This window comes from Euleptes europaea, chromosome 7 (genome assembly GCF_029931775.1).
Source record: "Euleptes europaea isolate rEulEur1 chromosome 7, rEulEur1.hap1, whole genome shotgun sequence".
Lineage (NCBI taxonomy): Eukaryota > Metazoa > Chordata > Lepidosauria > Squamata > Sphaerodactylidae > Euleptes > Euleptes europaea.
In genome coordinates, this window is record NC_079318.1 from 93,806,483 (window position 1) to 93,828,716 (window position 22,234).

A 22,234-nucleotide genomic window follows, 5' to 3' on the forward strand; every position below is an offset into this window, starting at 1 on the left:
TTTTGGAGGACTTTGATTCATAGGGTCGCCTATGATGGCTCTTAACACACACACACACACACAGGACCGACCCATGGAATTGCATTTGATGTACCCACGGCAAGATGACAAAATCCATCCCCAGGTGCTGGGGAATGAAGCCCCCTCTCCATTCTCCCTCTGTTAAGAAATTTCAACTCCAGCTCAGCAAAATGAGGATTTTTGATTTATACAAACTGGCTGGCTGGACTGAAAGGCATGTTGGGTCCCAGCCAAGAGGGGACACAAAACTGCCTTATATTGAGTCAGGTCGCTGGTCCATCAAGGTCAGTCCTGGCAGCGGCTCTCCAGGGCCTCAGGCGGAGGTCTTTCCCATCTCCTACTACCTTATCCTTTTAACTGGAGATGCGGGGGATTGAACCTGGGGCAAGACGATGCTCTAGCGCTGAGCCACATCCCCCTCCCAAAGTAAGATCACCCTGGACATGAATCGGACAGAACACCCAGCAGAATCCAGGCGTCTTGAGGGAGAAAGTGTTGGAGAAAGAGAGGCACAAAACGGCCCTGTAAGGCTGACGTGCCCAGGAGGGTGCCATACTTTCCCAGCATGCGCTCTTCCCTCCGCATGCTGGGATGCAGGTCACCACTGGGCTCCATATATCAGCAAGGCTGGGTGTTATAACCGGATGTCGCCGGCAATGATTCCCTCCCAGACTGGCCGGGTCAGAGGCACATACATCTTGGCGGCATCGTCCAGGAAGTAGAGGGGCTCCGTGATCCGTGTCGGGTCAAATCCTTCGGCTGCTAAACGGACCTTCTTTTGCTTGAAGGTTTCCGTCATCTCCAGGTGGTCCTGATGGGTAAGGGCAGACGAGACACCATTGGGGGGGTTGCAGAATCACAGTAGATACCCGCCTAAGGGACCCCCGGAAGGAGAATGTGGACATTGATGAGAGGGAGGGCATCTTGGCCATCTTCTGGGCATGGAGTAGGGGTCACTCGGGGTGTGGGGGGGAGATAGTTGTGAATTTCCTGCATTGTGCAGGGGGTTGGACAGGATGACCCTAGTGGTCCCTTCCAACTCTAGGATTCTTACATTGAAAACGCCATGAGGTGAAATTTCATGGGGTCGTCATATGCCAGTTGTGACTTGACAGCACATGATACCTTTTTGCATCACGCACTATCATCCAAGAGTGGACTTTTCCCCCCAGCGGTCCAGCTGCACTTCTTCTGTCCGGCCACCCCAGGTTACCCTCCATCTCTGCTCTCCTATTTCTTTGCGGAGTGAGTAAAAGAAAGATGCTGTTACCTGAATTCGCAGAAAGCGGGGCCGAGCATATGGGGGCAAAAGCTCAGCAGCATGCGTGTAGACCTCGGCTCCATCGAACTCCCGTCCGGGCCTCAGCACCACCGTCGCCATCCCCGCTCGGCCTTCATGGCCTGGAGAATGGAGGGAGAAGAGGAGGAATGAATTCGGTGGGCTCCGCTCCAGAATGGGCACCACATTAATACAGACGAGGAGGAATAAATCTGGGGGGCTCTGCTCTGGAATGGGCAGGGGACTAATAAAGACAAGGCGAGGAGGAATGAATCCGGTGGGCTCAGCTTCAGAATGGGCACCAGACTAAGAGAAGAAGAGTTGGTTTTTTATATGCCAACTTTCTCTACCGCTTAAGGGAGAATCAAACCAATCATCTAGACATTAGGAAGAATTTTCTAACACAGTGGTTCATCAGTGGAACAGGCTTCCTCGGGAGGTGGTAAGTGCTCCTTCCCTGGAGGTTTTTAAGCGGAGGCTAAATGGCCATCTGTCAGCAATGCTGATTCTGTGACCTTAGGCAGTTCATGAGAGGGAGGGCATCTTGGCCATCTTGTGGGCATGGAGTAGGAGTCACTGGGGGTGTGTGGGGGAGGTAGTTGAGAATTTCCTGCATTGTGCAGAGGGTTGGACTAGATGACCCTGGTGGTCCCTTCCAACTCTATGATTCTATGACCTTCCCTTCCCCTCCCCACAAGAGTTACCCTGTGAAGCAGGTGGGGTTGAGAGAGCTCTAAGACAGCTGCAACTAGCCCAAAGTCACCCCGCTGGCTTCATGTGGAGGAGTGGGGAAATAAATCCAGTTCACCAGATTAGTGTCTGCCGCTCATGTGGAGGAGTGGGGAATCAAACCCGGTTCTCCAGATCAGAGTCCACCACTCCAAACCACAGCACCAGTCTAATAAAGACAAGGCGAGGAGGAAAGAATAATAGAGTCATAGAATCATAAGAATTGGAAGGGACCACCAGGGTCATCTAGTCCAACCTACTGCACAATGCAGGAAATTAACAACTTCCTCCCCACACATCCCCAGTGACCCCAACCCTCCCCCCGCCATGCAGGATCCCACATGAACTCCACCACCCTCTGAGGCAGTGCATTCCACCGTCGATCAGCCCTCACCGTCAGAAAGTTCTTCCTAATGTTTAGGTGGAATCGCTTTTCTCTTAGTTTAAATCCATTACTCCGTGTCCTAGTCTCTGGAGCAACAGAGAACAAGCAAGTTCCCTCATCAACAAGACATCCCTTCAAATATTTAAACATGGCTATCATGTCTCCCCTCAACCATCTCTTCTCCAAACTAAACAAACCAAACTCCCAAGTCTCTCCTCATAGGGCATGGATTCCAGACCTTTGACCATTCTGGTCGCCCTCCTCTGGACACGCTCCAACTTGTCAGCATCCTTCTTAAATTGAGGAGCCCAAAACTGGACACAGTATTCCAAGTGAGGTCTGACCAATGCAGAATACAGTGGTAGTATTACTTCCCTTGATCTAGACACAATACTCCTATTGATGCAGCCCAGAATTGCATTGGTCTTCTTAGCCTCCATATCACACTGTCAACTCATGTTCAGTTTGTGGTCCACTAAGACTTCCAGATCTCTTTCACATGTACTGTTGTCAAGCCAGCTCTCTCCCATCCTGTACCTATGCCTTATGCTGTTTCTGCCTAGGTGAAGTACTTTACACTTCTCCCTATTGAAATTCATTTTATTGCTTATGGCCCAGCTCTCCAGTCTATCGAGGTCATTCTGAACTCTGACCCTACCCTCCGGGGTATTAACTACCCCTCCTAACTTGGTGTCATCTGCAAATTTGATTAGCATGCTCTCTATTCCATCATCCAAGTCATTTATAAAAATATTAAATGGTACCGGTCCCAGGACAGACCCCTGTGGTACCCCACTGGTCACTCCTCTCCAGGATGAAGTTGTGCCATTAATGAGCACCCTTTGGGTTCGGTTGGTCAACCAATTCCCAATCCACCTAACAGTAGCAATGTCCAGCCCACATTTTACTAGCTTTGTTTCAAGAGGATCATGGGGGACTTTATCAAAGGCTTTACTGAAATCAAGGTACACTACATCTACAGCATTCTGGGGGGCTTAGCTGGGGAATGGGCTCTAGACTAATAAAGATGAGGTGAGGAAGAGCCTCTGTTCTCTCTCTAACCACCTCTGTTCCCCAGTCTAGGACAAAGGACTCTCTAAGACTCTCCATCCCCAGTCCAGGGGAAAGGGCTCCCTAATGCCCCTTTGTCTCCAGTCTAGGACAAAGGACTCTCTAACACCCTCCATTCCCCAGTCCAGGGGAAAGGGCTCTCTAATACCCTCTGTCCCCCAGTATGAACTGCAACAGAGGCTTTGGCACAACCCTCCCCACTGATTTTTTCTTGGTTTCTCACGGCTTTGCAAGAACCAAGATTCAGGTCAGAGGGAGCAAGCAGCCGAGAGAATTACAGGTATGACAACCCTGGCGAAGCTATTGCTTGTCCATGCTAGGGGAACAGGCCTTTGGGCAGATATCTTCTCCTTCAGGAGCAAGCCTGAACCAGAGCCCTTGGCCTATATTTCAACTTGGACGGGAGAGACAAAGTTGGAGGCGGGGAGAGCTTTGAGTGGGGCAGGGGATGCTTCCAAAGGCCAGGCTGAACCCTTGGGACAACAGTGGACTTCCTTGACCATATCACACCCCATCTGAGAGCCAGCGTGGTGTAGTGGTAAAGAGCGGTGGACTCTGATCTGGAGAACCGGGTTTGATTCCCCACTCCTCCCCATGAGCGGCGGAGGCTAACCTGGTGAACTGGGTTGGTTTCCACACTCCTACACACAAAGCCAGCTGGGTGACCTTGGGCTAGTCAGTGTTCTCTCAGCCCCACTTACCTCACAGGGTGTCTGTTGTGGGGAGGGGAAAGGAAGGTGATTGTAAGCCGGTTTGAGTCTCCCTTAAGTGGTATAGAAAGTCGGCATATAAACACCAACTCTTCTTCTTCTTCACCTGCCCCTACTCAGCCCTTTCAGGTGTGCTCTGCTCCTCACCTGGAACGGTGATGCCGTAGACGGTGACATCCTGCAAGCTCTCCAGGGTACCCAGAATCTCAGCCACTTCTGTCGTGGCGACGTTTTCGCCCTTCCACCTGGACGAAAAGCATGGATGCAGGGTTAGGAGATGATGACAAAATGGTGGTCGTGGGAACAAGGTACTACGTGGGGAGTGGCCACTGTGCTTCTCCATCTGGGCGAGGAGGTAGCTGTTCTCCCCACCCCACCCCCAGCTCCATCCTCTCTCCCACCCCTGAAGCAGATACCCTCTCCAAAGGAAAACTACTAGTGCAAGAGATACTACATGAGCAGCGGGTATTTATTTAAGAAAGGAAAGGGCTTGAAGGGCTGTCATAGAGAGGAGGGTGCCGAGTTGTTTTCTGTTGCCCCAGAAGGTCAGACCAGAACCAACGGGTTGAAATTAAATCAAAAGAGTTTCCGTCTAGACGTTAGGAAGAACTTTCTAAAATGAGCGGCGGCGGCTAATCTCGTGAACTGGATTTGTTTCCCCACTCCTCTACGTGAAGCCAGTTGGGTGACCTTGGGCAAGTCACAGCTCCATTAGAGCTCTCTGAGCTCCACCTACCTCACAGGGTGTCTGTTGTGGGGAGGGGAAGGTGATTGTAAGCCGGTTTGAGTCTCCCTTGAGTGGAAGAGAAAGTCGGTATATAAAAACCAACTCTTCTTCTTCGAGCAATTCCTCAGTGCAACAGGCTTCCTCGGGAGGTGGTGAGCTCTCCTTCCCTGGAGGTGTTTAAGCAGAGGCTAGATGGCCGTCTGTCAGCATTGCTATGACCTTAGGCAGATCATGAGAGGGAGGGCACCTTGGCCATCTTCTGGGCATGGAATAGGGGTCACTGGGTGTGTGTGTGGGGGGGAGGTAGCTGTGAATTCCTTGCATTGTGCAAGGGGTTGGACTAGATGACCCTGGTGGTCCCTTCCAACTCTATGATTCGACGTGAGCTGTACAGATTTTTTTTATCAGAACTTCAGAAAAAAGTAGAGAGCAACTTTTCCTCCTTAAATTTTTTAATGCCCTGGATTTTAAAACCTGTGGATTAAAAAAATATATATTCCTCAGCGTTCAGGAAGAAGAAACCCCTAATATTGGGAGGGGGGAAGGAAGCACACTTATTTTAATTTAATATATCTAACCCCTCTGGGCTACAACATATAGGAAGGAGGAGATAGATCTTTTTGAACTAGAAGTGAACAAATAACTGCCAAACTAGCAGGGCATTTTTTTATGTTTCTTTGATCAGTGCGGAGTTTCCACATCAATCTTATCATGCTTTCCTGCACTGGAAATGGAAAGAAAGGTTTTTGAATATATTTTAAGGACCTTAAAAACTTGGCTCTTTCATCCAAAGTAGGCATTCCTTAGGGTTTTACTGCTGCTTCTTAAAAAATAATTATGCTTCACTAGTCACAACAAACTAGGCTTTAACAAAGCTGATTTGATAGCACCTTCCGCATTTTTTTTTGTCTCGTCTTTGGAAGCAGATACTGCCGTTCCTTCATTTCTGAATGGAAGCTCTCCAGAAACAGCCCCCCTGCCCAGTCTCTCTGGCAACAGCTTTCTTTGGTTAAGAGTGCCTCTTAGTGGTCAGATTTGTATTTCCAAATATTTAAACCATGCTAGTTTCCAAACAGGAGCCCCGTGGTGCAGAGGGGTAAGCTGCAGTACTGCAATCCAAGCTCTGCTCACGACCTGAGTTCGATCCCGACTGAAGTTGGTTTCAGGTCGCCGGCTCAAGGTTGACTCAGCCTTCCATCCTTCCGAGGTTGGTCAAATGAGGACCCAGCTTGCTGGGGGGAAAGTGTAGATGACTGGGGAAGGGACTGGCAAACCACCCCGTAAAACAAAGTCTGCCTAGAAAACTTCGGGATGTGACGTCACCCCATGGGTCAGGAATGACCCGGTGCTTGCACAGGGGACCTTTACTTTACTTTAGTTTCCAAACACTCAACGAGGCCCACAATGAATTGCTGGTGGAGGGATGGGGGAAAACGATTTGGGAATTTTCTCCCTGCGCCCAAGTCGTAAACCGCCTTGATATTATTGCCAGCCACCTTGAACCACAAAGAAAGGTGGGATATAAATATATAAAGGTGGGATATAAATGGGTTGGATTAGATGACCCTGGTGGTCCCTTCCAACTCCATGATTCTATGATCCAAATTAATCAATAAACCTCCAGAATTCTATAATCTCCCAAGAGATTGAGATCGACTTTCTAAACTCCCACTAGTCCACGAACGCTACAGCGCTTCAGTGTTAATGCCGCCAAGTGAATACCAGTGATATTCTGCCTTGGGCAATGGGGGTTCCACTTATTTAATCAAGACTAAAAGCCACCTCCTTGAGGAATGCACCTAAAAGCCTTTCCGAGCCATCTAAGAGGGTGGCCATGATGACCTTCTTGTGGAAGTGAATTCTGTAAGTTAATAACACACATGAACAAACATGAAGCTGCCTTACACTGAATCAGACTGGTTCATCAAAGTCAGTATTGTCTACTCAGACCGGCAGCGGCTCTCCAGGGTCTCCCAGGCGGAGGTCTTTGACACCAACTACTTGCCTGGTCCCTTCAACTAGAGATGCCAGGGATTGAACCTGGGACCTTCTGCATGCTGAGCAGATGCTCTACCACTGAGCCACGGCCCCTCCCCATGGCTCTCCAGGGTCTCAGGCAGAGGTCTTTCACGTCACCTCCCTGCCTAGTCCCTTTATCTGCTTAGTCCCTTTAACTTTAACTGCCAAGCCCCTTTGCAATGCCGGGGATTGAACCTGGGACCTTCTGTATGCCACAGCCTCTCCCAAGTGCAATGTATAATACATTGCAACTTTAATAATACGTAGCGAGAAGTATTAATTGTTCCCCACCGGCTTCATTGGTGGACCCTGATTTCTCATATTATGGGAGGAAAAGTTCTATCTGTGTACAGCATATTTGTATAGACCTCTTTCGCGCGCGTGTGTTAAGTGCTGTCAAGTCGCTTCCAACTCACGGCGACCCTATGAATCAATGTCCTCCAAAGCATCTGATCATTAACAGCCTTGCTCTGGTCTTGAAAATTGAGGGCTGTGGCTTCCTTTATACAGTCAAACCATCTCTTATTGGGTCTTCCTCTCTTCCTGCTGCCCTCAACTTTTCCCAGCATCCACTGTACTGGTATGTAAAGCCCTTAAGGGCCACATTCTCCCATATGAACCTCCCTGCTCACTCCAGTCAACCTCAGGTCCTGCTTCGATTACCTCTGCCATCTGAGATGAGACAGGTGGCAACCGGAGAAAGAGGGGATACGATTACCATCTTCACGTACTTGAAGGGCTGTCGTACAGAGGAGGGTGTCGAGTTGTTTTCTGTTGCCCCAGAAGGTCGGACCAGAACCAACGGGTTGAAATTAAATCAAAAGAGTTTCCGTCTAGACATTAGGAAGAACTTTCAAGAACATTCACAGTGGGTAGCCGTGTTAGTCTGTTTGCAGTAGTCAAAAAGGGCAAGAGTCCAGTAGCACCTTAAAGACTAACAAAAATATTTTCTGGTAGGGTATGAGCTTTTGTGAGCCACAGCTCACTTCTTCAGATACATTCTAGCTGTATCTGAAGAAGTGAGCTGTGGCTCACGAAAGCTCATACCCTACCAGAAAATATTTTTTCAAGAACAGTTAGAGCGGTTCCTCAGTGGAACAGGCTTCCTCGGGAGGTGGTGAGCTCTCCTTCCAGGGAGGTTTTTAAGCAGAGGCTAGATGGCCATCTGTCAGCAATGCTGATTCTATGACCTTAGGCAGATGATGAGAGGGAGGGCATCTTGGCCATCTTCTGGGTTTGGAGTGGGGGTCACTGGGGGTATGGGGGGGGAGGTAGTTGTGAAATTCCTGATTGTGCAGGGGGTTGGACTAGATGACCCTGGTGGCCCCTTCTAACTCTATGATTCTATGAAAGGGCCTTCTCAGTTGTGGCACCAAAACTTTGGAACTCCCTCCCAAGGGGGATTCGTCTGTCTCCCTCTATCAGTGTCTTCCACCAGCTAGGGAAAACTTTTTTTGTTTCGTTGGGCATAACCCCAACAATTGTTATCGGCCTCCACCCTTGTTCTCGTGTTTCTACTGCATATGTGTTTTTATGGAACATATGTGATGCATCCCTATTCTCTCCAGTAGCAGAGGAGCATGCCTGTTATATTAGGTGCTGTGGAGCGCAGCCAGGATAATGCTGCTGCAGTTGTCTTGTTTGTGGGCTTCCTAGAGGTCCTTGGTTGGTCACTGAGTGAACAGACTGCTGGACTTGATGGGCCTGGGTCTGATCCAGCGTGGCCTTTCTTATGTCCTTATGAACTGAATCATTTCATAATTTAAATGTTGCATTTAATGCAAATGTGCCTGGACAGGGATGGGAGTTAAATGTTCCCTTCTAGTTCAAAAAGATATTTCTCCTCCTTCCTATATGTTGTAGCCCAGAGGGGTTGTGTGTGTGTGTTAAGTGCCGTCAAGTCGCTTCCGACTCATGGCGACCCGATGAATGAAAGTCCTCCAAAATGTCCTATCTTTGACAGCCTTGCTCAGATCTTGCAAATTGAGGGTTGTGGCTTCCTTGATGGAGTCAATCCATCTCTTGTTGGGTCTTCCTCTTTTCCTGCTGCCCTCAACTTTTCCTAGCATGACTGTCTTTTCCAGTGACTCTTGTCGTCTCATGATGTGACCAAAATACGACAGCCTCAGTTTAGTCATTTTAGCTTCTAGGGTCAGTTCAGGCTTGATTTGATCCATAACTCACTGATTTGTTTTTTTGGCAGTCCATGGTATCCGTTAACACTCTCCTCCAACACCACATTTCAAAGGAACCTATTTTCTTCCTATCAGCTTTCTTCACTGTCCAGCTTTCACACCCATACATAGTAATAGGGAATACGATGGCATGAATTAATCTAGTCTTGGTGGCCAGTGACACACCCTTACACTCCAGAATCTTTTCTAGCTCCTTCATGGCTGCCCTTCCCAGTCTCAATCTCCTTCTGATTTCTTGGCTGCAGTCTCCCTTTTGGTTGATGGTGGAGCCAAGGAATAGAAAGTCTTGAACAATTTCAATTTCCTCATTGTCAACCTTAAAGTTGTATAATTCTCCTGTAGTCATCAATTTGTTTTCTTGGTGTTCAGCTGTAGTCCTGCTTTGGCACTTTCTCTTTTAACTTTCAGCAGCAGTCGTTTCAAATCTTCACTATTTTCTGCCAATAATGTAGTGTCATTAGCATATCTCAAATTATTAATGTTCCTTCAGAGGGGTTAAATATATTAAATTAAAATAAGTGTTAACTTTTTTTTGTTGTTGCAATATTAGGGGTTTCTTTTTCCGGAATGCTGAGGAATATGTTTTTTTTTAATCCACAGGTTATAAAAGCCAGTTGCATAAAAAAATTAAGGAGGAAAAGTTGCTTTCTTATCTTTTGCTGAATTTCTGATCAAAAATCTGTATGGCACACTTAACCAGCGTGGTGTAGTGGTTAAGTGCGGCGGTTTGGAGCGGTGGACTCTGATCTGGAGAACCGGGTTCGATTCCCCACTCCTCCACATGAGCGACGGAGGCTAATCTGGTGAACTGGATTTGTTTCCCCACTCCTACACACGAAGCCAGCTGGGTGACCTTGGGCTAGTCACAGCTCTCTTAGAGCTTTCTCAGCCCCACCTACCTCACAGGGTGTCTTTTGTGGGGAGGGGAAGGGAAGGTGATTGTAAGCCGGTTTGAGTCTCCCTTAAATGGTAGAGAAAGTTGGCATATAAAAACCAACTCTTGTTCTTCTTAAATAGGTACCCACTGTTTGTTTTGTATCTCTTGCATGAGTAATTTTCCTTTAGAGAGGGAAACTGCATACTAGCCTCCTCAGATTTCTGTAGCTAAGCAGGGTCAGCCGTGGCTAGTACTTGGATGGGAGACCACCAAGGAAGTCCAGGGTCACTATGCAGAGGCAGGCAATAGTAAACCGCCTCTCAATGTCTCTTGCCTTGAAAACCCTACGGGGTCGTCATAAGTCAGCTGTGACTTGCTGGCCCTTTACAGACACACACAATTCAAATGTTTTCATGTTTGCCATCCTGGGGACCACGACTGGGTGGCAGGGAGGCCTAAAAACGTTTTAAATAAATAAAAGGAAGGAGCTGGGTATGTTTAGCCTGAAGAGGAGAAGGCTGTGAGGGGATATGATAACCATCTTCAAGTACTTGAAGGGCTGTCATAGAGAGGAGGGTGCCGAGTGGTTTTCTGTTGCCCCAGAAGGTCGGACCAGAACCAGCGGGTTGAAATGAAATAAAAAGTTTCCGTCTAGACATTAGGAAGAACTTTCTAACAGTCAGAGCGGTCCTTCAGTGGAACAGGCTTCCTCGGGAGGTAGCGAGCTCTCCTTTCCCTGGAGGTTTTTACGCAGAGGCTAGATGGCCATCTGTCAGCAAGGCTGATTCTATGACCTTCGGCAGATCATGAGAGGGAGGGCATCTTGGCCATCTTCTGGACATGGAGTAGGGGTCACTGTGTGTGTGCATGTGTGTGTGTGGTGGGGAGGTAGTTTTGAAATTCCTGCATTGTGCAGGGGTTGGACCGGATGACCCTGGTGGTCCCTTCCAACTTTATGATTCTATGAAACACCTTCCCCTTACTCCCCTACCAAAAAAACTGCCCCAAACTCATGGTTCTCCGCACTTTCTCATACCGGAATGTGTCGCCAGTGCGGTCCCAGAAGTAGATGAAGCCGTGAGAGTCCTGAAACATCAGGTCGCCTGTGTTGAAGTAGGAATCGCCCTCGGCAAAAACGTTGCGCAGGATTTTGGCTTCCGTCAGCTCGCGCCCTCCGGCATATCCCAGGAACGGCGTCATGGGGGTCACGGGCGAGACCAGAAGCCCCGGTTTCCCTGAGAGGAAGACAGTGAATCGTACCGGCGTTGGAAATACTAGTGGGGGCAAGTCCGGGAAGGGGGAGGAGGGGCTGACCGGAAAGCCCCCCAAGGCAAAACCTGCTCACCTGTTTCCACGCGCTGGCACCGGCCGGCCTCGTCTCTTAGCGGAGCGCCCTGGAGGACGTCGTAATGAAGCAACTCGAACGGGAACAAACGCTGCAGGGGGCACAGGTGAGAATCGAGCACTTTGGAAGAAAACAGGGTCTGAGGCGAAGGCCAACACAGACACCATGCTCTATGACTTGGAAGCCCCACTCCTTAATCCCAAGCATAGTTAACTTGTGGAACTCCCTGCCCCAGGATGTGGTGAGGGCTGGCAACTTGGAAGGATTGAAGAGGGGAGCGGACATGTTCATGGAGGAGAGGGGTATTAATGGCTACCACTTAAGAAGGAATCAAACCGGCTTACAATCACCTTCCCTTCCCCTCCCCACAACAGACGCCCTGTGAGGTAGGTGGGGCTGAGAGAGCTGTGACTAGCCCAAGGTCACCCAGCTGGCTCCATGTGGAGGAGCAGGGAATCAAACCCAGTTCTCCAGATTAGAGTCCACAGCTCCAAACCACAGCTCTTAACCACTACACCATGCTGGCTTCCCTAGTAGAGGACCTTTTTCCTGCACCTGCCACTCAACCCCCCCAAGCACAAGTTCTATGCTCCTCTCGCCATCTCCGACTCGATCCTCACCTTATAAAGCCAAGAGGCCCGCCCCACGGCGCCCACGGTCCCTGTGAAGTTGAAGAAGGTCACGCTGCCCTCCGTCATGCCGTATGTCTCCACAATGTTCAAGTCCCCGAAGCGGCGGAGGAATTCACGCCAGACGTCCGCGCGTAGGCCACTGCCCACTGCCATGCGTAAGCTGTGCTCCCGGTCTTGAGGAGTCTGAAAGGGAGGAGAAAGCGAGGGCTGAGAGTCAAGAAGGGAGCCTGCCGAATGGTCTGTGGGTATGATTGGAAGCAATAAATGTTGGAAGAAGAAGGAGGAGGAGGAAGAGGAGGAGGAAGAAGAGGAAGAGGAGAAAGAAGAGGAGTTGGGTTTTATATGCCAACTTTCTCTACCACTTAAGGGAGACTCAAACTGGCTTACAATCACCTTCCCTTCCCCACAACAGACACCCTGTGAGGTAGGTGGGGCTGAGAGAGCTGTGACTAGCCCAAGGTCACCCAGCCGGCCTCATGTGGAAGAGTGACAACCGGGGAGAGGGCCTTTTTTGTGAGGGCCCCCACACCCCTGGAAAACTCTACGGAGACGTTTACTTGGTGCCCACATTGGTATGATTTGAGCATCACGTCAGGGTACCTCGTCTTTACTTTCATTTATTGCTTTTGAACAGGTGAAATTGGCTTTGGAAGCAGCGGCCGTTTAAATAAACAGATACACACAAAAAAAGGGTTCTGATCCGGCACCAAGCGTGCTTGCTCCAGAAAAGTTCCCACGGTCACCCCTCCCAGTGCCAACACCTTTCCCGGGGCTAACCTGAGGCTGGTTCACCAGATAGCGGCAAAGCTCTCCGATGTACTGGAACACAGTCACGCCATAGAGCCGGCAGTCAGGCCAAAACTGGCTGGCCGAGAACTTCTTCTTCAGCACGCAGGTGGCACCTGGTGAGAGACAGAGACCCTCAAGACAAAGCCTCCTAAGACTGCCAGGCTGCCTGAACGCACCCCACCACATTCAAAGAACTCCCCAAAAATTTTAAGGGATAGTTTCTATCCCTCAAGTCTGTGAAGAAGAAGGAGAAGGAGAAGAGTTGGTTTTTATATGATGACTTTCTCTACCATTTAAGGAAGAATCAAACCAGCTCACAATCACCTTCTCTCCACAACAGACACCCTGTCTCAGCCAGGTGGGGCTGAGAGAGTTCGGAGAGAACTATGATTAGCCCAAGGTCACCCAGCTTGCTTCATGTGGAGGAGTGGGGAAAGAAATCTGCTCTTCTCCCATTCTCGTGAATAGAATCACAGAGTGGGAAGGGGCCATAGAGGTCATCTAGTCCAACCCCTGCTCAATGCAGGATCAGCCTAGAGCATCCCTGGCAAGGGTTTGTCCAGCTGCTGCTTGAAGACGGCCAGTGAGGGGGAGCTCGCCACCTCCCGAGGCAGCTGGTTCCACTGCTGCACTACTCAGTGGAGCCCCCAAATGTAGTTCCCATGGGCACAATGGTACACGCCAACACCTGTCCTGGCACCTTGTTCAGAAAGTAGGTGGAGCCAGGTTTGCAGATTAGAGTCCACTGCTCCAAACTACCACTCTTTACTACTACACCACACTGGCTCTCCATACCGTGTCAGGATTATGAAGGTGCCCGCAGGCTGAATAAAAAACCTTTGGGGGAGTGGCAAAGAAAATGGAAAAGTTATTATGATTGTGTAAAATAGCTATTATGATCAAGTATAATAATGACATGGAGAAATTCATTTTAAGATAGCATGTTATAATCTTTGAATAGCCTTTTTATTACATCAACACAGTCGATATTTTGAATATATCAACTTTACCAATGAGCAGTTGTTAATTTAGAATGGTATTTTACCTAGAATGTCTTTGAATTAGAATTAAGATGGATAACGTTAGGTATAAAATCAAAATTAGTAGCAGTAAAAATCAGGACTAATATAGAATTAGTTTCTGTAAAAAGGATCCTATAATCGGTAATTAATAGGTTATTAATATATAGAATGATGGGTACAGGCACACTTTGGTAGGGTGGTTTGGCTGTATGAATGTTACTGTATGTATGTGGTTTTTTTATCTTTTGTTGTTTTGTTTTTCTGTAAAAAATTTTTTTTTTTAAAAAAATCAATTTTTAAAAGAAAGATAATACCAAGACCACGGTCACAGCCCGGATAACCTACAAGAACCGATCAACTCTGACCGTGAAAGCCTTCGACAATATTTTTAAAAGGTTTTTTAAAAAAGGTTGGAACCGCACCGTAGAATTTAATTACCAGGAACCATCAAAAAGTGGGCCGTTGCGTCTTCCGCTTGCGGTCTCCCCTCCCGGCAAATAAACACACACCTGCACACCCCAGCTCCTGAGAACCAGACTGCCCCAGCGCCGCCGCCAGGCTTACCCAAGCCAAAGGTTCCAATGATCCCCAGCAGGGATCCTGCCAAGTGATAGAGAGGCAGGGCCACGTAGATCACGTCAGAGCTGGTCCCACCTACCAGGTGATAGAACCATAAGCACAAGATGCATTTCAGGTGGCTGATGCGAGCGGCCTTGGGGAGTCCTGGAAGCAGAAGAAGAGTCGGTTTTTAATTGCCGACTTTCTCTACCACTTAAGGGAGACTCAAATCGGCTCACAATCACCTTCCCTTCCCCTCCCCACAACAGACACCCTGTGAGGTAGGTGGGGCTGAGAGAGCTCTAAGAGAGCTGTGACTAGCCCAAGGTCACCCAGCTGGCTTCGTGTGGAGGAGCGGGGAAACCCACCTGGTTCACCAGATTAGCCTCCGCCGCTCATGGGGAGGAGTGGGGGATCAAACCCGGTTCTCCAGATCAGACTCCACCGCTCCAAACCACTGCTCTTAACCACTACACCACGCTTAGTGCTGTTATTAAATGTGGGGACAAGGTGTGACACCTTACCCTTTTTCTTCTGAATCAGCGAATCAACCCTGAATTAGATCCCTGCCTCTTATCGGGGTAACTTTTAGCGGAGTGGTCAAATTGTGATCAATTCAACCTCTACCTTGTCCTTCATCCTTCTGTATTGTAAGCCACTTTGGGCACCCGTTGGGAGGAAAAGCGAGATACAAATAAACAAAAAAATAAACTAAGGTGCCCAGGGTGGTATGCACGGGTCTCCCCTCCCCTGTTCACCTCCCCTGTGAGGTTGGGTAGACTGGGAGAGCAGAACTGGCCCAAACTCGACTAATAAGCCCTGTGGCAAAATGGGGATTTGAACGAGGGTCTCCCAGATCCTAGCCCAACACACTAACCACTACGCCACACTGGCTTCAGTTCACAGGGATTCAAGATGGTTGTTAAAGGCAAACAAATGAAAATTAAATCAAAAGTGTATTCAGGAGGATGCTGTTCTCTGGAACGGCCATCACTTATCGTAGAAAGAGAGATGCTTTGATAGCTATTACGGGAATTTGCTTAATCTGCATCCCGATTATCTATGAATTCAAGTGACAACGTATCCCTCTCTGATCGCAGTTTTGAGCTCATAAAATTTGCAACCGTCTGGGGTTTGGTGACAGTCAAATTAAAGCAAACAAAACCCTGGGTCCCAGTTGCCTGGCAGACAGGCAGGGTTATGAATGTTTTAAAGACAAACCGAATCTAAATGACGATTCAGTGTGGAGAGAAGGCCGCCCAACAAAGATGCCAAGGGCGGAGGGCCACCTGACGTGGCGCTGGCAACCCTCTTCTAAGGAGAGGACCCCGTCAAACGGCCAACTTGATCTCTTGTGCCTTCCTCTCTGCCTCAGTTGTTGGTCAGTAAAATGGCCGCAGCAGCTGAATTTGTGGGGCAAAACTCAAGACGTTTTCACAAGTGTTTGCAAAATTTAAAGTGAGGTGCGAGGAAGAAGAGGAGTTGGTTTCTATATGCCGACTTTCTCTACCTCTTAAGGAAGAATCAAAGTGGCTTACAATCTCCTTCCCTTCCCCTCCCCACAACAGACACCTAGGTGGGGCTGAGAGAGCTGTAAGAGAGCTGTGACTAGCCCAAGGTCACCCAGCTGGATTCATGTGGAGGAGGGGAGAATCAGACCCGGTTCTCCAGATCAGAGTCCACCACTCCAAACCACCACTCTTAACCACTACACCACGTTGGTTCCAGGACAATGGCGGAAGTCTTCTTTAGTAGTCCTGCTTTGGCTAGGTGCCTGGTTTTCCTGCGAGGACCTCATGATAGGAGGGGAGGGGTGGTATGGGGCAGCAGTTAGAGCAGGACCCCCCGCCCAATGTAGTTCACACGGGCACAATGGTGCACGCCAACACCTTTCCTGGCACCTGGCTTAGAAAGCAGGTGGAGCAAGGTGAGGTTGGCATCTTCCAAATGACTTCAATGGGAAACACATATTCCCTGCATGCAGAAAAGCAGCACGTTAGAGATTCCGCCTTCCCCACGTGCAGGTTTTCTATGAGCGGGGACTAGCACTGGAATATGTTACACGCATCCCACCGAGTGAAGTGGTTCAGCCCAGGAAATGGTTTACATAAGAACACAAGAAAAGCCCTGCTGGATCAGACCAAGGCCCATCAAGTCCAGCAGTCTGTTCACACAGTGGCCAACCAGGGGCCACTCTTTTTTTACTCTTGGGTTGCACTGAGGGAGAGCGGACCTTGGCCAAGGTGGTTATTTCTGGCCAACCGGCGGCCGCGTGAGATCTTACCTGTGGTCCCTGAGGTGAAGATGTACAGGCAGGTGTCCGACAGGTCGCTGGGGGTGGCGAGATCGTAGGGCACCGGCTCATCGGACGCCTTTTCCAGCAGGTCATCGAGAGCGGTCACCTCGGGAGGGTAGGGCCCCTTCCCCAGCACCCAGACCACGATGCCCATTTCCTCCAAGTTTGGGAGAATGGGTTCCACAGCCTCGAAAAGATCTGGGGAGACACAGAGCAGAGCCAGTAAGCAACAGGGCTCATTTTGTACTGTGGAGGCAGAACCAAGAGGAGGCACTTCATAGAATCATAGAGTTGGAAGGGACCCCTAGGGTCATCTAGTCCAACCCCCTGCACAATGCAGGAAACTCACTACTTCCCCCCGACACACCCAGTGACCCCTACTCCATGCCCAGAAGATGGCCAAGGTGCCCTCCCTCTCATCATCTGCCTACGGTCATGGAACCAGCATTGCTGACAGATGGCCATCTAGCCTCTGCTTAAAAACCTCCTGGGAAGGAGAGCTCACCACTTCCCGAGGAAGCCTGTTCCACCGAGGAACCACTCTAATTGTTAGAAAATTCTTCCTAATGTCTAGATAGAAACTCTTTTGATTTAATTTCAACCCGTTGGTTCTGGTCCGACCTTCTGGGGCAACAGAAAACAACTCGGCACCCTCCTCTATATGACAGCCCTTCAGTTCCTTGAAGATGGTTATCGTATCCCCTCTCACGGGGCAAATTAACTCCCAAGCTAAAACGAGCACGATCTTGCAGCATGAGATTTGGCAGGAAAGTGCATCCGACGTATGGGGCAAGTATTGGGGAGGGGCTGTGGCACAGAAGCAGAGCTACCTGAAACCGACTTCTGTCGGGATCGAACTCAGGTCGTGAGCAGAGCTTAGACTGCAGTACTGCAGCTTACCACTCTGCACCACAGGGCTCTTAAAAGTACATTTAGGGTATGTGTAAAAAGTGTGTATTTAAACACCTATAAAAACATAAACAAATTGAAGTCCCATCTCCAAGATATCCCCTTATGTACATGCAAAAATTCCAAAATATTCCGAAACATGGAAAGATTCGACATATGGTCCGCCTCTGGTCCCAAGCAGTCCGGATAAGGGATATTCAACCTGTATGTCCGCCTGAAGCCCCTCCCCTCATCCTGCCCACACCAGATTTCACCCAAAAATCTCCAGGAATTTCCCACCATGGAGCTGGGGAGGGGCTGTGGCTCAGTGATAGAGCATCTGCTTGGCATGCAGAAGGTTCCAGGTTCAATCCCCAGCATCTCCAGTTAAAAAAGGATCAGGCAAAAGGTGGTGTGAAAGGTCTCTGCCTGAGAGCCGCTGCCCATCTGAGTAGACAATACAGACCTTGATGGACCAGGGGTCTGATTCAGTAAACAGCAGCTTCATATGTGTTCAACTCTCTGCTGTTCTCCTTCAATGTCCCTTGTGCCCAGAGCTTCCACTCAGAATACATGGGAAGGGTGCCATGGCTCAGTGGCAGAGTATCTGCTTGGCGTGCAGAAGGTCCCAGGTTCAATCCCTGACATCTCCAGTTAAAGGGACTAGGCAAGTAGGTGATGTGAAAGACCTCTGCCTGAGACCCTGGAGAGCTGCTGCCGGTCTGAGTAGACAATACTGACTTTGACGGACCGAGGCTCTAATTTAGTATAAGGCAGCTTCATGTGTTCAAGTGACCCTGATTGAGTATAAGGCAACTTCGTGTTTTTTTATCCATAGCCCCACACAATGGATCACATGCATCCGTTCTGCTAACGGCCAAGCCGTAGGATCCAGCCCCCCAACCCCAGACAGATCTACATGGAGGAAGGAACAAGGGGACAGAATGGGTAGGGGATGCCCCAACGGTCTCTGGAGCAAGATATGGGGAGCTAAGTGTTTGGGACGTGTCTAAAAAGAACAGTGTCTGGTATTCAGCAGTGCCTAAGAGGCATGCTATGGACCCACATGAACACATGAAGCTGCCTTATACTGAATCAGACCCTCGGTCCATCAAAGTAGTGGTAGAGCATCTGCTTTGCAAGAGAGAGCTCCCAAAACGAATGGCTTAGACCGGAGTTACTTTGAACAGGATTGCATTGTCGAATGCCTGTGGCACACCGAGAACTAACCAAGAATGTTCATTCACATCCTTCCTAAAAAGATGACACGTCAGATCGTACACAAAACCTGCCCCAACAGGCACATTACAGATTTGCAACTGGTTTGCAAATTCCGCCATAAATTCACCCCGTGCAAAAGTTCTCGGTTCAGATCTGATATTCCAATGCTACGGAGAGTTTCTTCACACATCCAAGGCTCAACCAGAAGCACAGAAACATAAGAATATTAGAAAAGCCGTGCTGGATCAGACCAAGGCCCATCAAGTCCAGCAGTCTGTACACACAGTGGCCAACCAGGTGCCTCTAGGAAGCCCACAAACAAGATGACTGCAGCAGCATTCTCCTGCCTGTGCTCCACAGCACCTAATACAATAGGCATGCTCCTCTGATACTGGAGAGGATAGGGATGCATCATGACTAGCATCCATTTTTAGTAGAAGCCATGAGTACCCCTCTCCCCCATGAACATGACCACTCCCCTCTTAAAGCCTTTCAAGTTGCAGCCATCACCACATCCTGGGGCAGGGAGTTCCACAATTTAACTATGCGTTGTGTGAAGAAATACTTCTTTTTATCTGTTTTGAATCTCTCACCCTCCAGCTTCAGCAGATGACCCTGCGTTCTAGTATTATGAGAGGGAGAAAAGTTTCTCCCTGTCCACTCTCTCCATGCCATGCATAATTTTACAGACCTCTATCATGTCTCCCCTTAGCCGCCTTCTTTCCAAACTAAACAGCCCTAAGCGTTTTAACCGCTCCTCATAGGGCAGTTGCTCTGGTCCCCTGAACATTTTGGTTGCTCTTTTCTGCATCTTCTCAAGCTCTGCAATATCCTTTTTTAGGTGTGGTGATCAGAACTGTACACAGGAAAAGCAGGAATGCGTGAAAATTATCTTCAGCACAGGGCAGGCTGATAGCAGGTGGGTTACCACATATGCCTGGAGGTTTCAGAAAAAAGGACTGAAACCGTCTGCGCAATCTACACCCTCCCCCTTGTTTATCCATTCTTCTAACGTGCATTCGGCTTCGTTACAAAAGTTCTCAAAGTGACTCACAGTCCTGAGATAAAAGTACAGCAAAGCCATTCAACTCGGCACTGTAACAAAAACAGAGACGGCTCCAACGCCAGCAGCAAATACCACCCAAATATGAATAGGCAGGGGAACTGGGAGCGTCGCATCCAATTTCCAAAGGGACTTACAGCCAAGGAAGCGTGCGTGGGCTTGCAATCTAAACCTGGGGGCCACCACGTCCAGGCCCACGTGGTCTACTTCCCCAGAAGTATTGGGTGTTCTTCAGCATTGCCTTGTAAATAAACATCCACATTCGTAGATCAGAAACTACCAAAACAGAATGTGGCGAGAGGATTCCTTGTGAGCCACAAGAAACAACTCACTTCAATGCTCCCAAGCAACCCCCATGCATGTGTGTGCATATACACTAAAGAGGCTGCCCAATGCAACTCTGCATGATTCGTGAATCTGGTCTTGTCCTTTTATTGGCCTCTAATGGACCGCTCTCCTTGTGTTTTTTTTTCCTGAAACAGAATTTCCTGCATTGTGCAGGGGGTTGGACTAGATGACCCTGGTGGTCCCTTCCAACTCTCTAATTCTGTGAGACCAATGGCTTCTGCTTCACCAAAGACGAGTGAATAAGCACACTACCAGGGGCATTTGGATTGTTTCCTCACCTAATATAATAGGCCTGCTCCACTGATCCTGGAGAGAATAGGTATGCATAATGACTAGTATCTATTTTGACTAGCAGCAGCGGATAGCCCTCTCCTCCATGAACATGTCCACTCATAAGAACATAAGAAAAGCCCTGCTGGATCAGACCGAGGCCCATCTGTTCACACAGTGGCCGACCAGGTGCCTCTAGGAAGCCCACAAGCAAGACAACTGCAGCAGCGTTTATCCTGCCTGTGCTCCACAGCACCCAATATAACAGGCCTGCTCCACTGATCCTGGAGAGGATTGTCATGAACGCCTGAAGCTGCCTTCTACTGAATCACACCCTCAGTCCATCAAAGTCAGTATTGCCTACTCGGACCGGCAGCGGCTCTCCAGGGTCTCAGGCAGAGGTTTTTCACATCATTTTGCTCTACCATGGATGCACGCCAAGCAGATGCTCTACCTCTAGCCACGGCCCCTCCCCATGGCTCTCAGGCAGAGTCTTTCACATCATTTGCTTGCTTAGTCCCTTGAGATGGAGATGCCGGGGACTGAACCTGGGACCTTCTGCACGCCAAGCAGAGGCTCTCCCACTGAGCCACGGCCCCTCCCCATGGATCTCAGGCAGAGGTCTTTCACATCATTTGCTTGCTTAGTCCCTTTAGCTGGAGATGCTGGGGACTGAACCTGGGACCTTCTGCACGCCAACCAGATGCTCTGCCACTGAGCCACGGCCCTTCCCCATGGCTCTCAGGCAGAGTCTTTCACATCATTTGCTTGCTTAGTCCCTTGAGCTGGAGATGCCGGGGACTGAACCTGGGACCTTCTGCACGCCAAGCAGAGGCTCTCCCACTGAGCCACGGCCCCTCCCCATGGCTCTCAGGCAGAGGTCTTTCACATCATTTGCTTGCTTAGTCCCTTTAGCTGGAGATGCTGGGGACTGAACCTGGGACCTTCTGCACGCCAACCAGATGCTCTGCCACTGAGCCACCGCCCTTCCTGCATCACGAAAGGCCCCTCCCCCTGGCAGAGGTCTTTCACATCATCTGCTTGCCTAGTCCCTTGAGCTGGAGATGCCGGGGACCGAACCTGGGACCTTCTGCATGCCAAGCAGAGGCTCTGCCACTGAGCCACTTGGTCTAGTAGCCGTGGCTAGCCCTCTCCTCCCTGAACCTGCTCACTCCCCTCTTCTAGCTTTCCAACTTTGCAGCTGGGGAAGGGGGACGCGGGGCTGCCGCCGCACACCCCCACCCACCCACCCCGCGGTCTTCCAGGTCCCCCCCCCGGGACCTCCCCCGCGCCCCCCCCCCCACTCACCGCGCGCCACCAGGAGGGCGCGCGCGCCGCAAGCGCGCAGGCAGTGGAGCAGAGCCCCCCGGCGCAGCGCGGTGCCCAGGAAGGCGGGCGCGACGCCCAGCTTGGCCAGGCCGACCCAGGCCCACACGAAGGCGGGCTCGTTGCCCACCAGCAGCGCCACCGTCTGCCCGGGCCGCGGGGGGCCCCCCGGGCCGGCCCAGCCCCGCAGCGCCTGGGCCAGCCGGTTGCTCTCGCGCTCCGCCTGCCCGTAGGTGTAGCTGCGCTGCCCGTAGCGCAGGAAGACCCGCCCGGCCCGGGCGCGCGCCAGGCGCCCCCAGCGCTGCGCCAGGCTGCCGCGCGCCCGCAACAGCTGGCGCCGGCCCCGCCACGCGCGCAGCAGGAAGGCCGCCTCGGCCCAGATGTGCGGCCGCAGCAGGCGGTGCACCACCACCAGCACCACCAGCAGCAGCCCCAAGGCGGCCGCAGCCCCGCCGGACAGCAT

The 22,234-nt window shown here is 50.2% G+C and overlaps 1 protein-coding gene across 1 annotated transcript; it reads right to left on the minus strand.

The window, feature by feature from the left end:
• Window positions 1–639: 639 nt before the first annotated feature.
• Window positions 640–22,234, minus strand: SLC27A3 (solute carrier family 27 member 3). The gene is made up of 10 exons (XM_056853905.1): window positions 21,754–22,234; window positions 16,644–16,853; window positions 14,366–14,524; window positions 12,768–12,892; window positions 11,979–12,173; window positions 11,359–11,449; window positions 11,050–11,248; window positions 4,343–4,440; window positions 1,292–1,422; window positions 640–832 (listed from the first exon to the last, which is right to left on the minus strand). The coding sequence occupies exons 1-10, from the start codon at window positions 22,232–22,234 to the stop codon at window positions 656–658; spliced, it is 1,866 nt and encodes a 621-aa protein (XP_056709883.1). The 3' UTR covers window positions 640–655.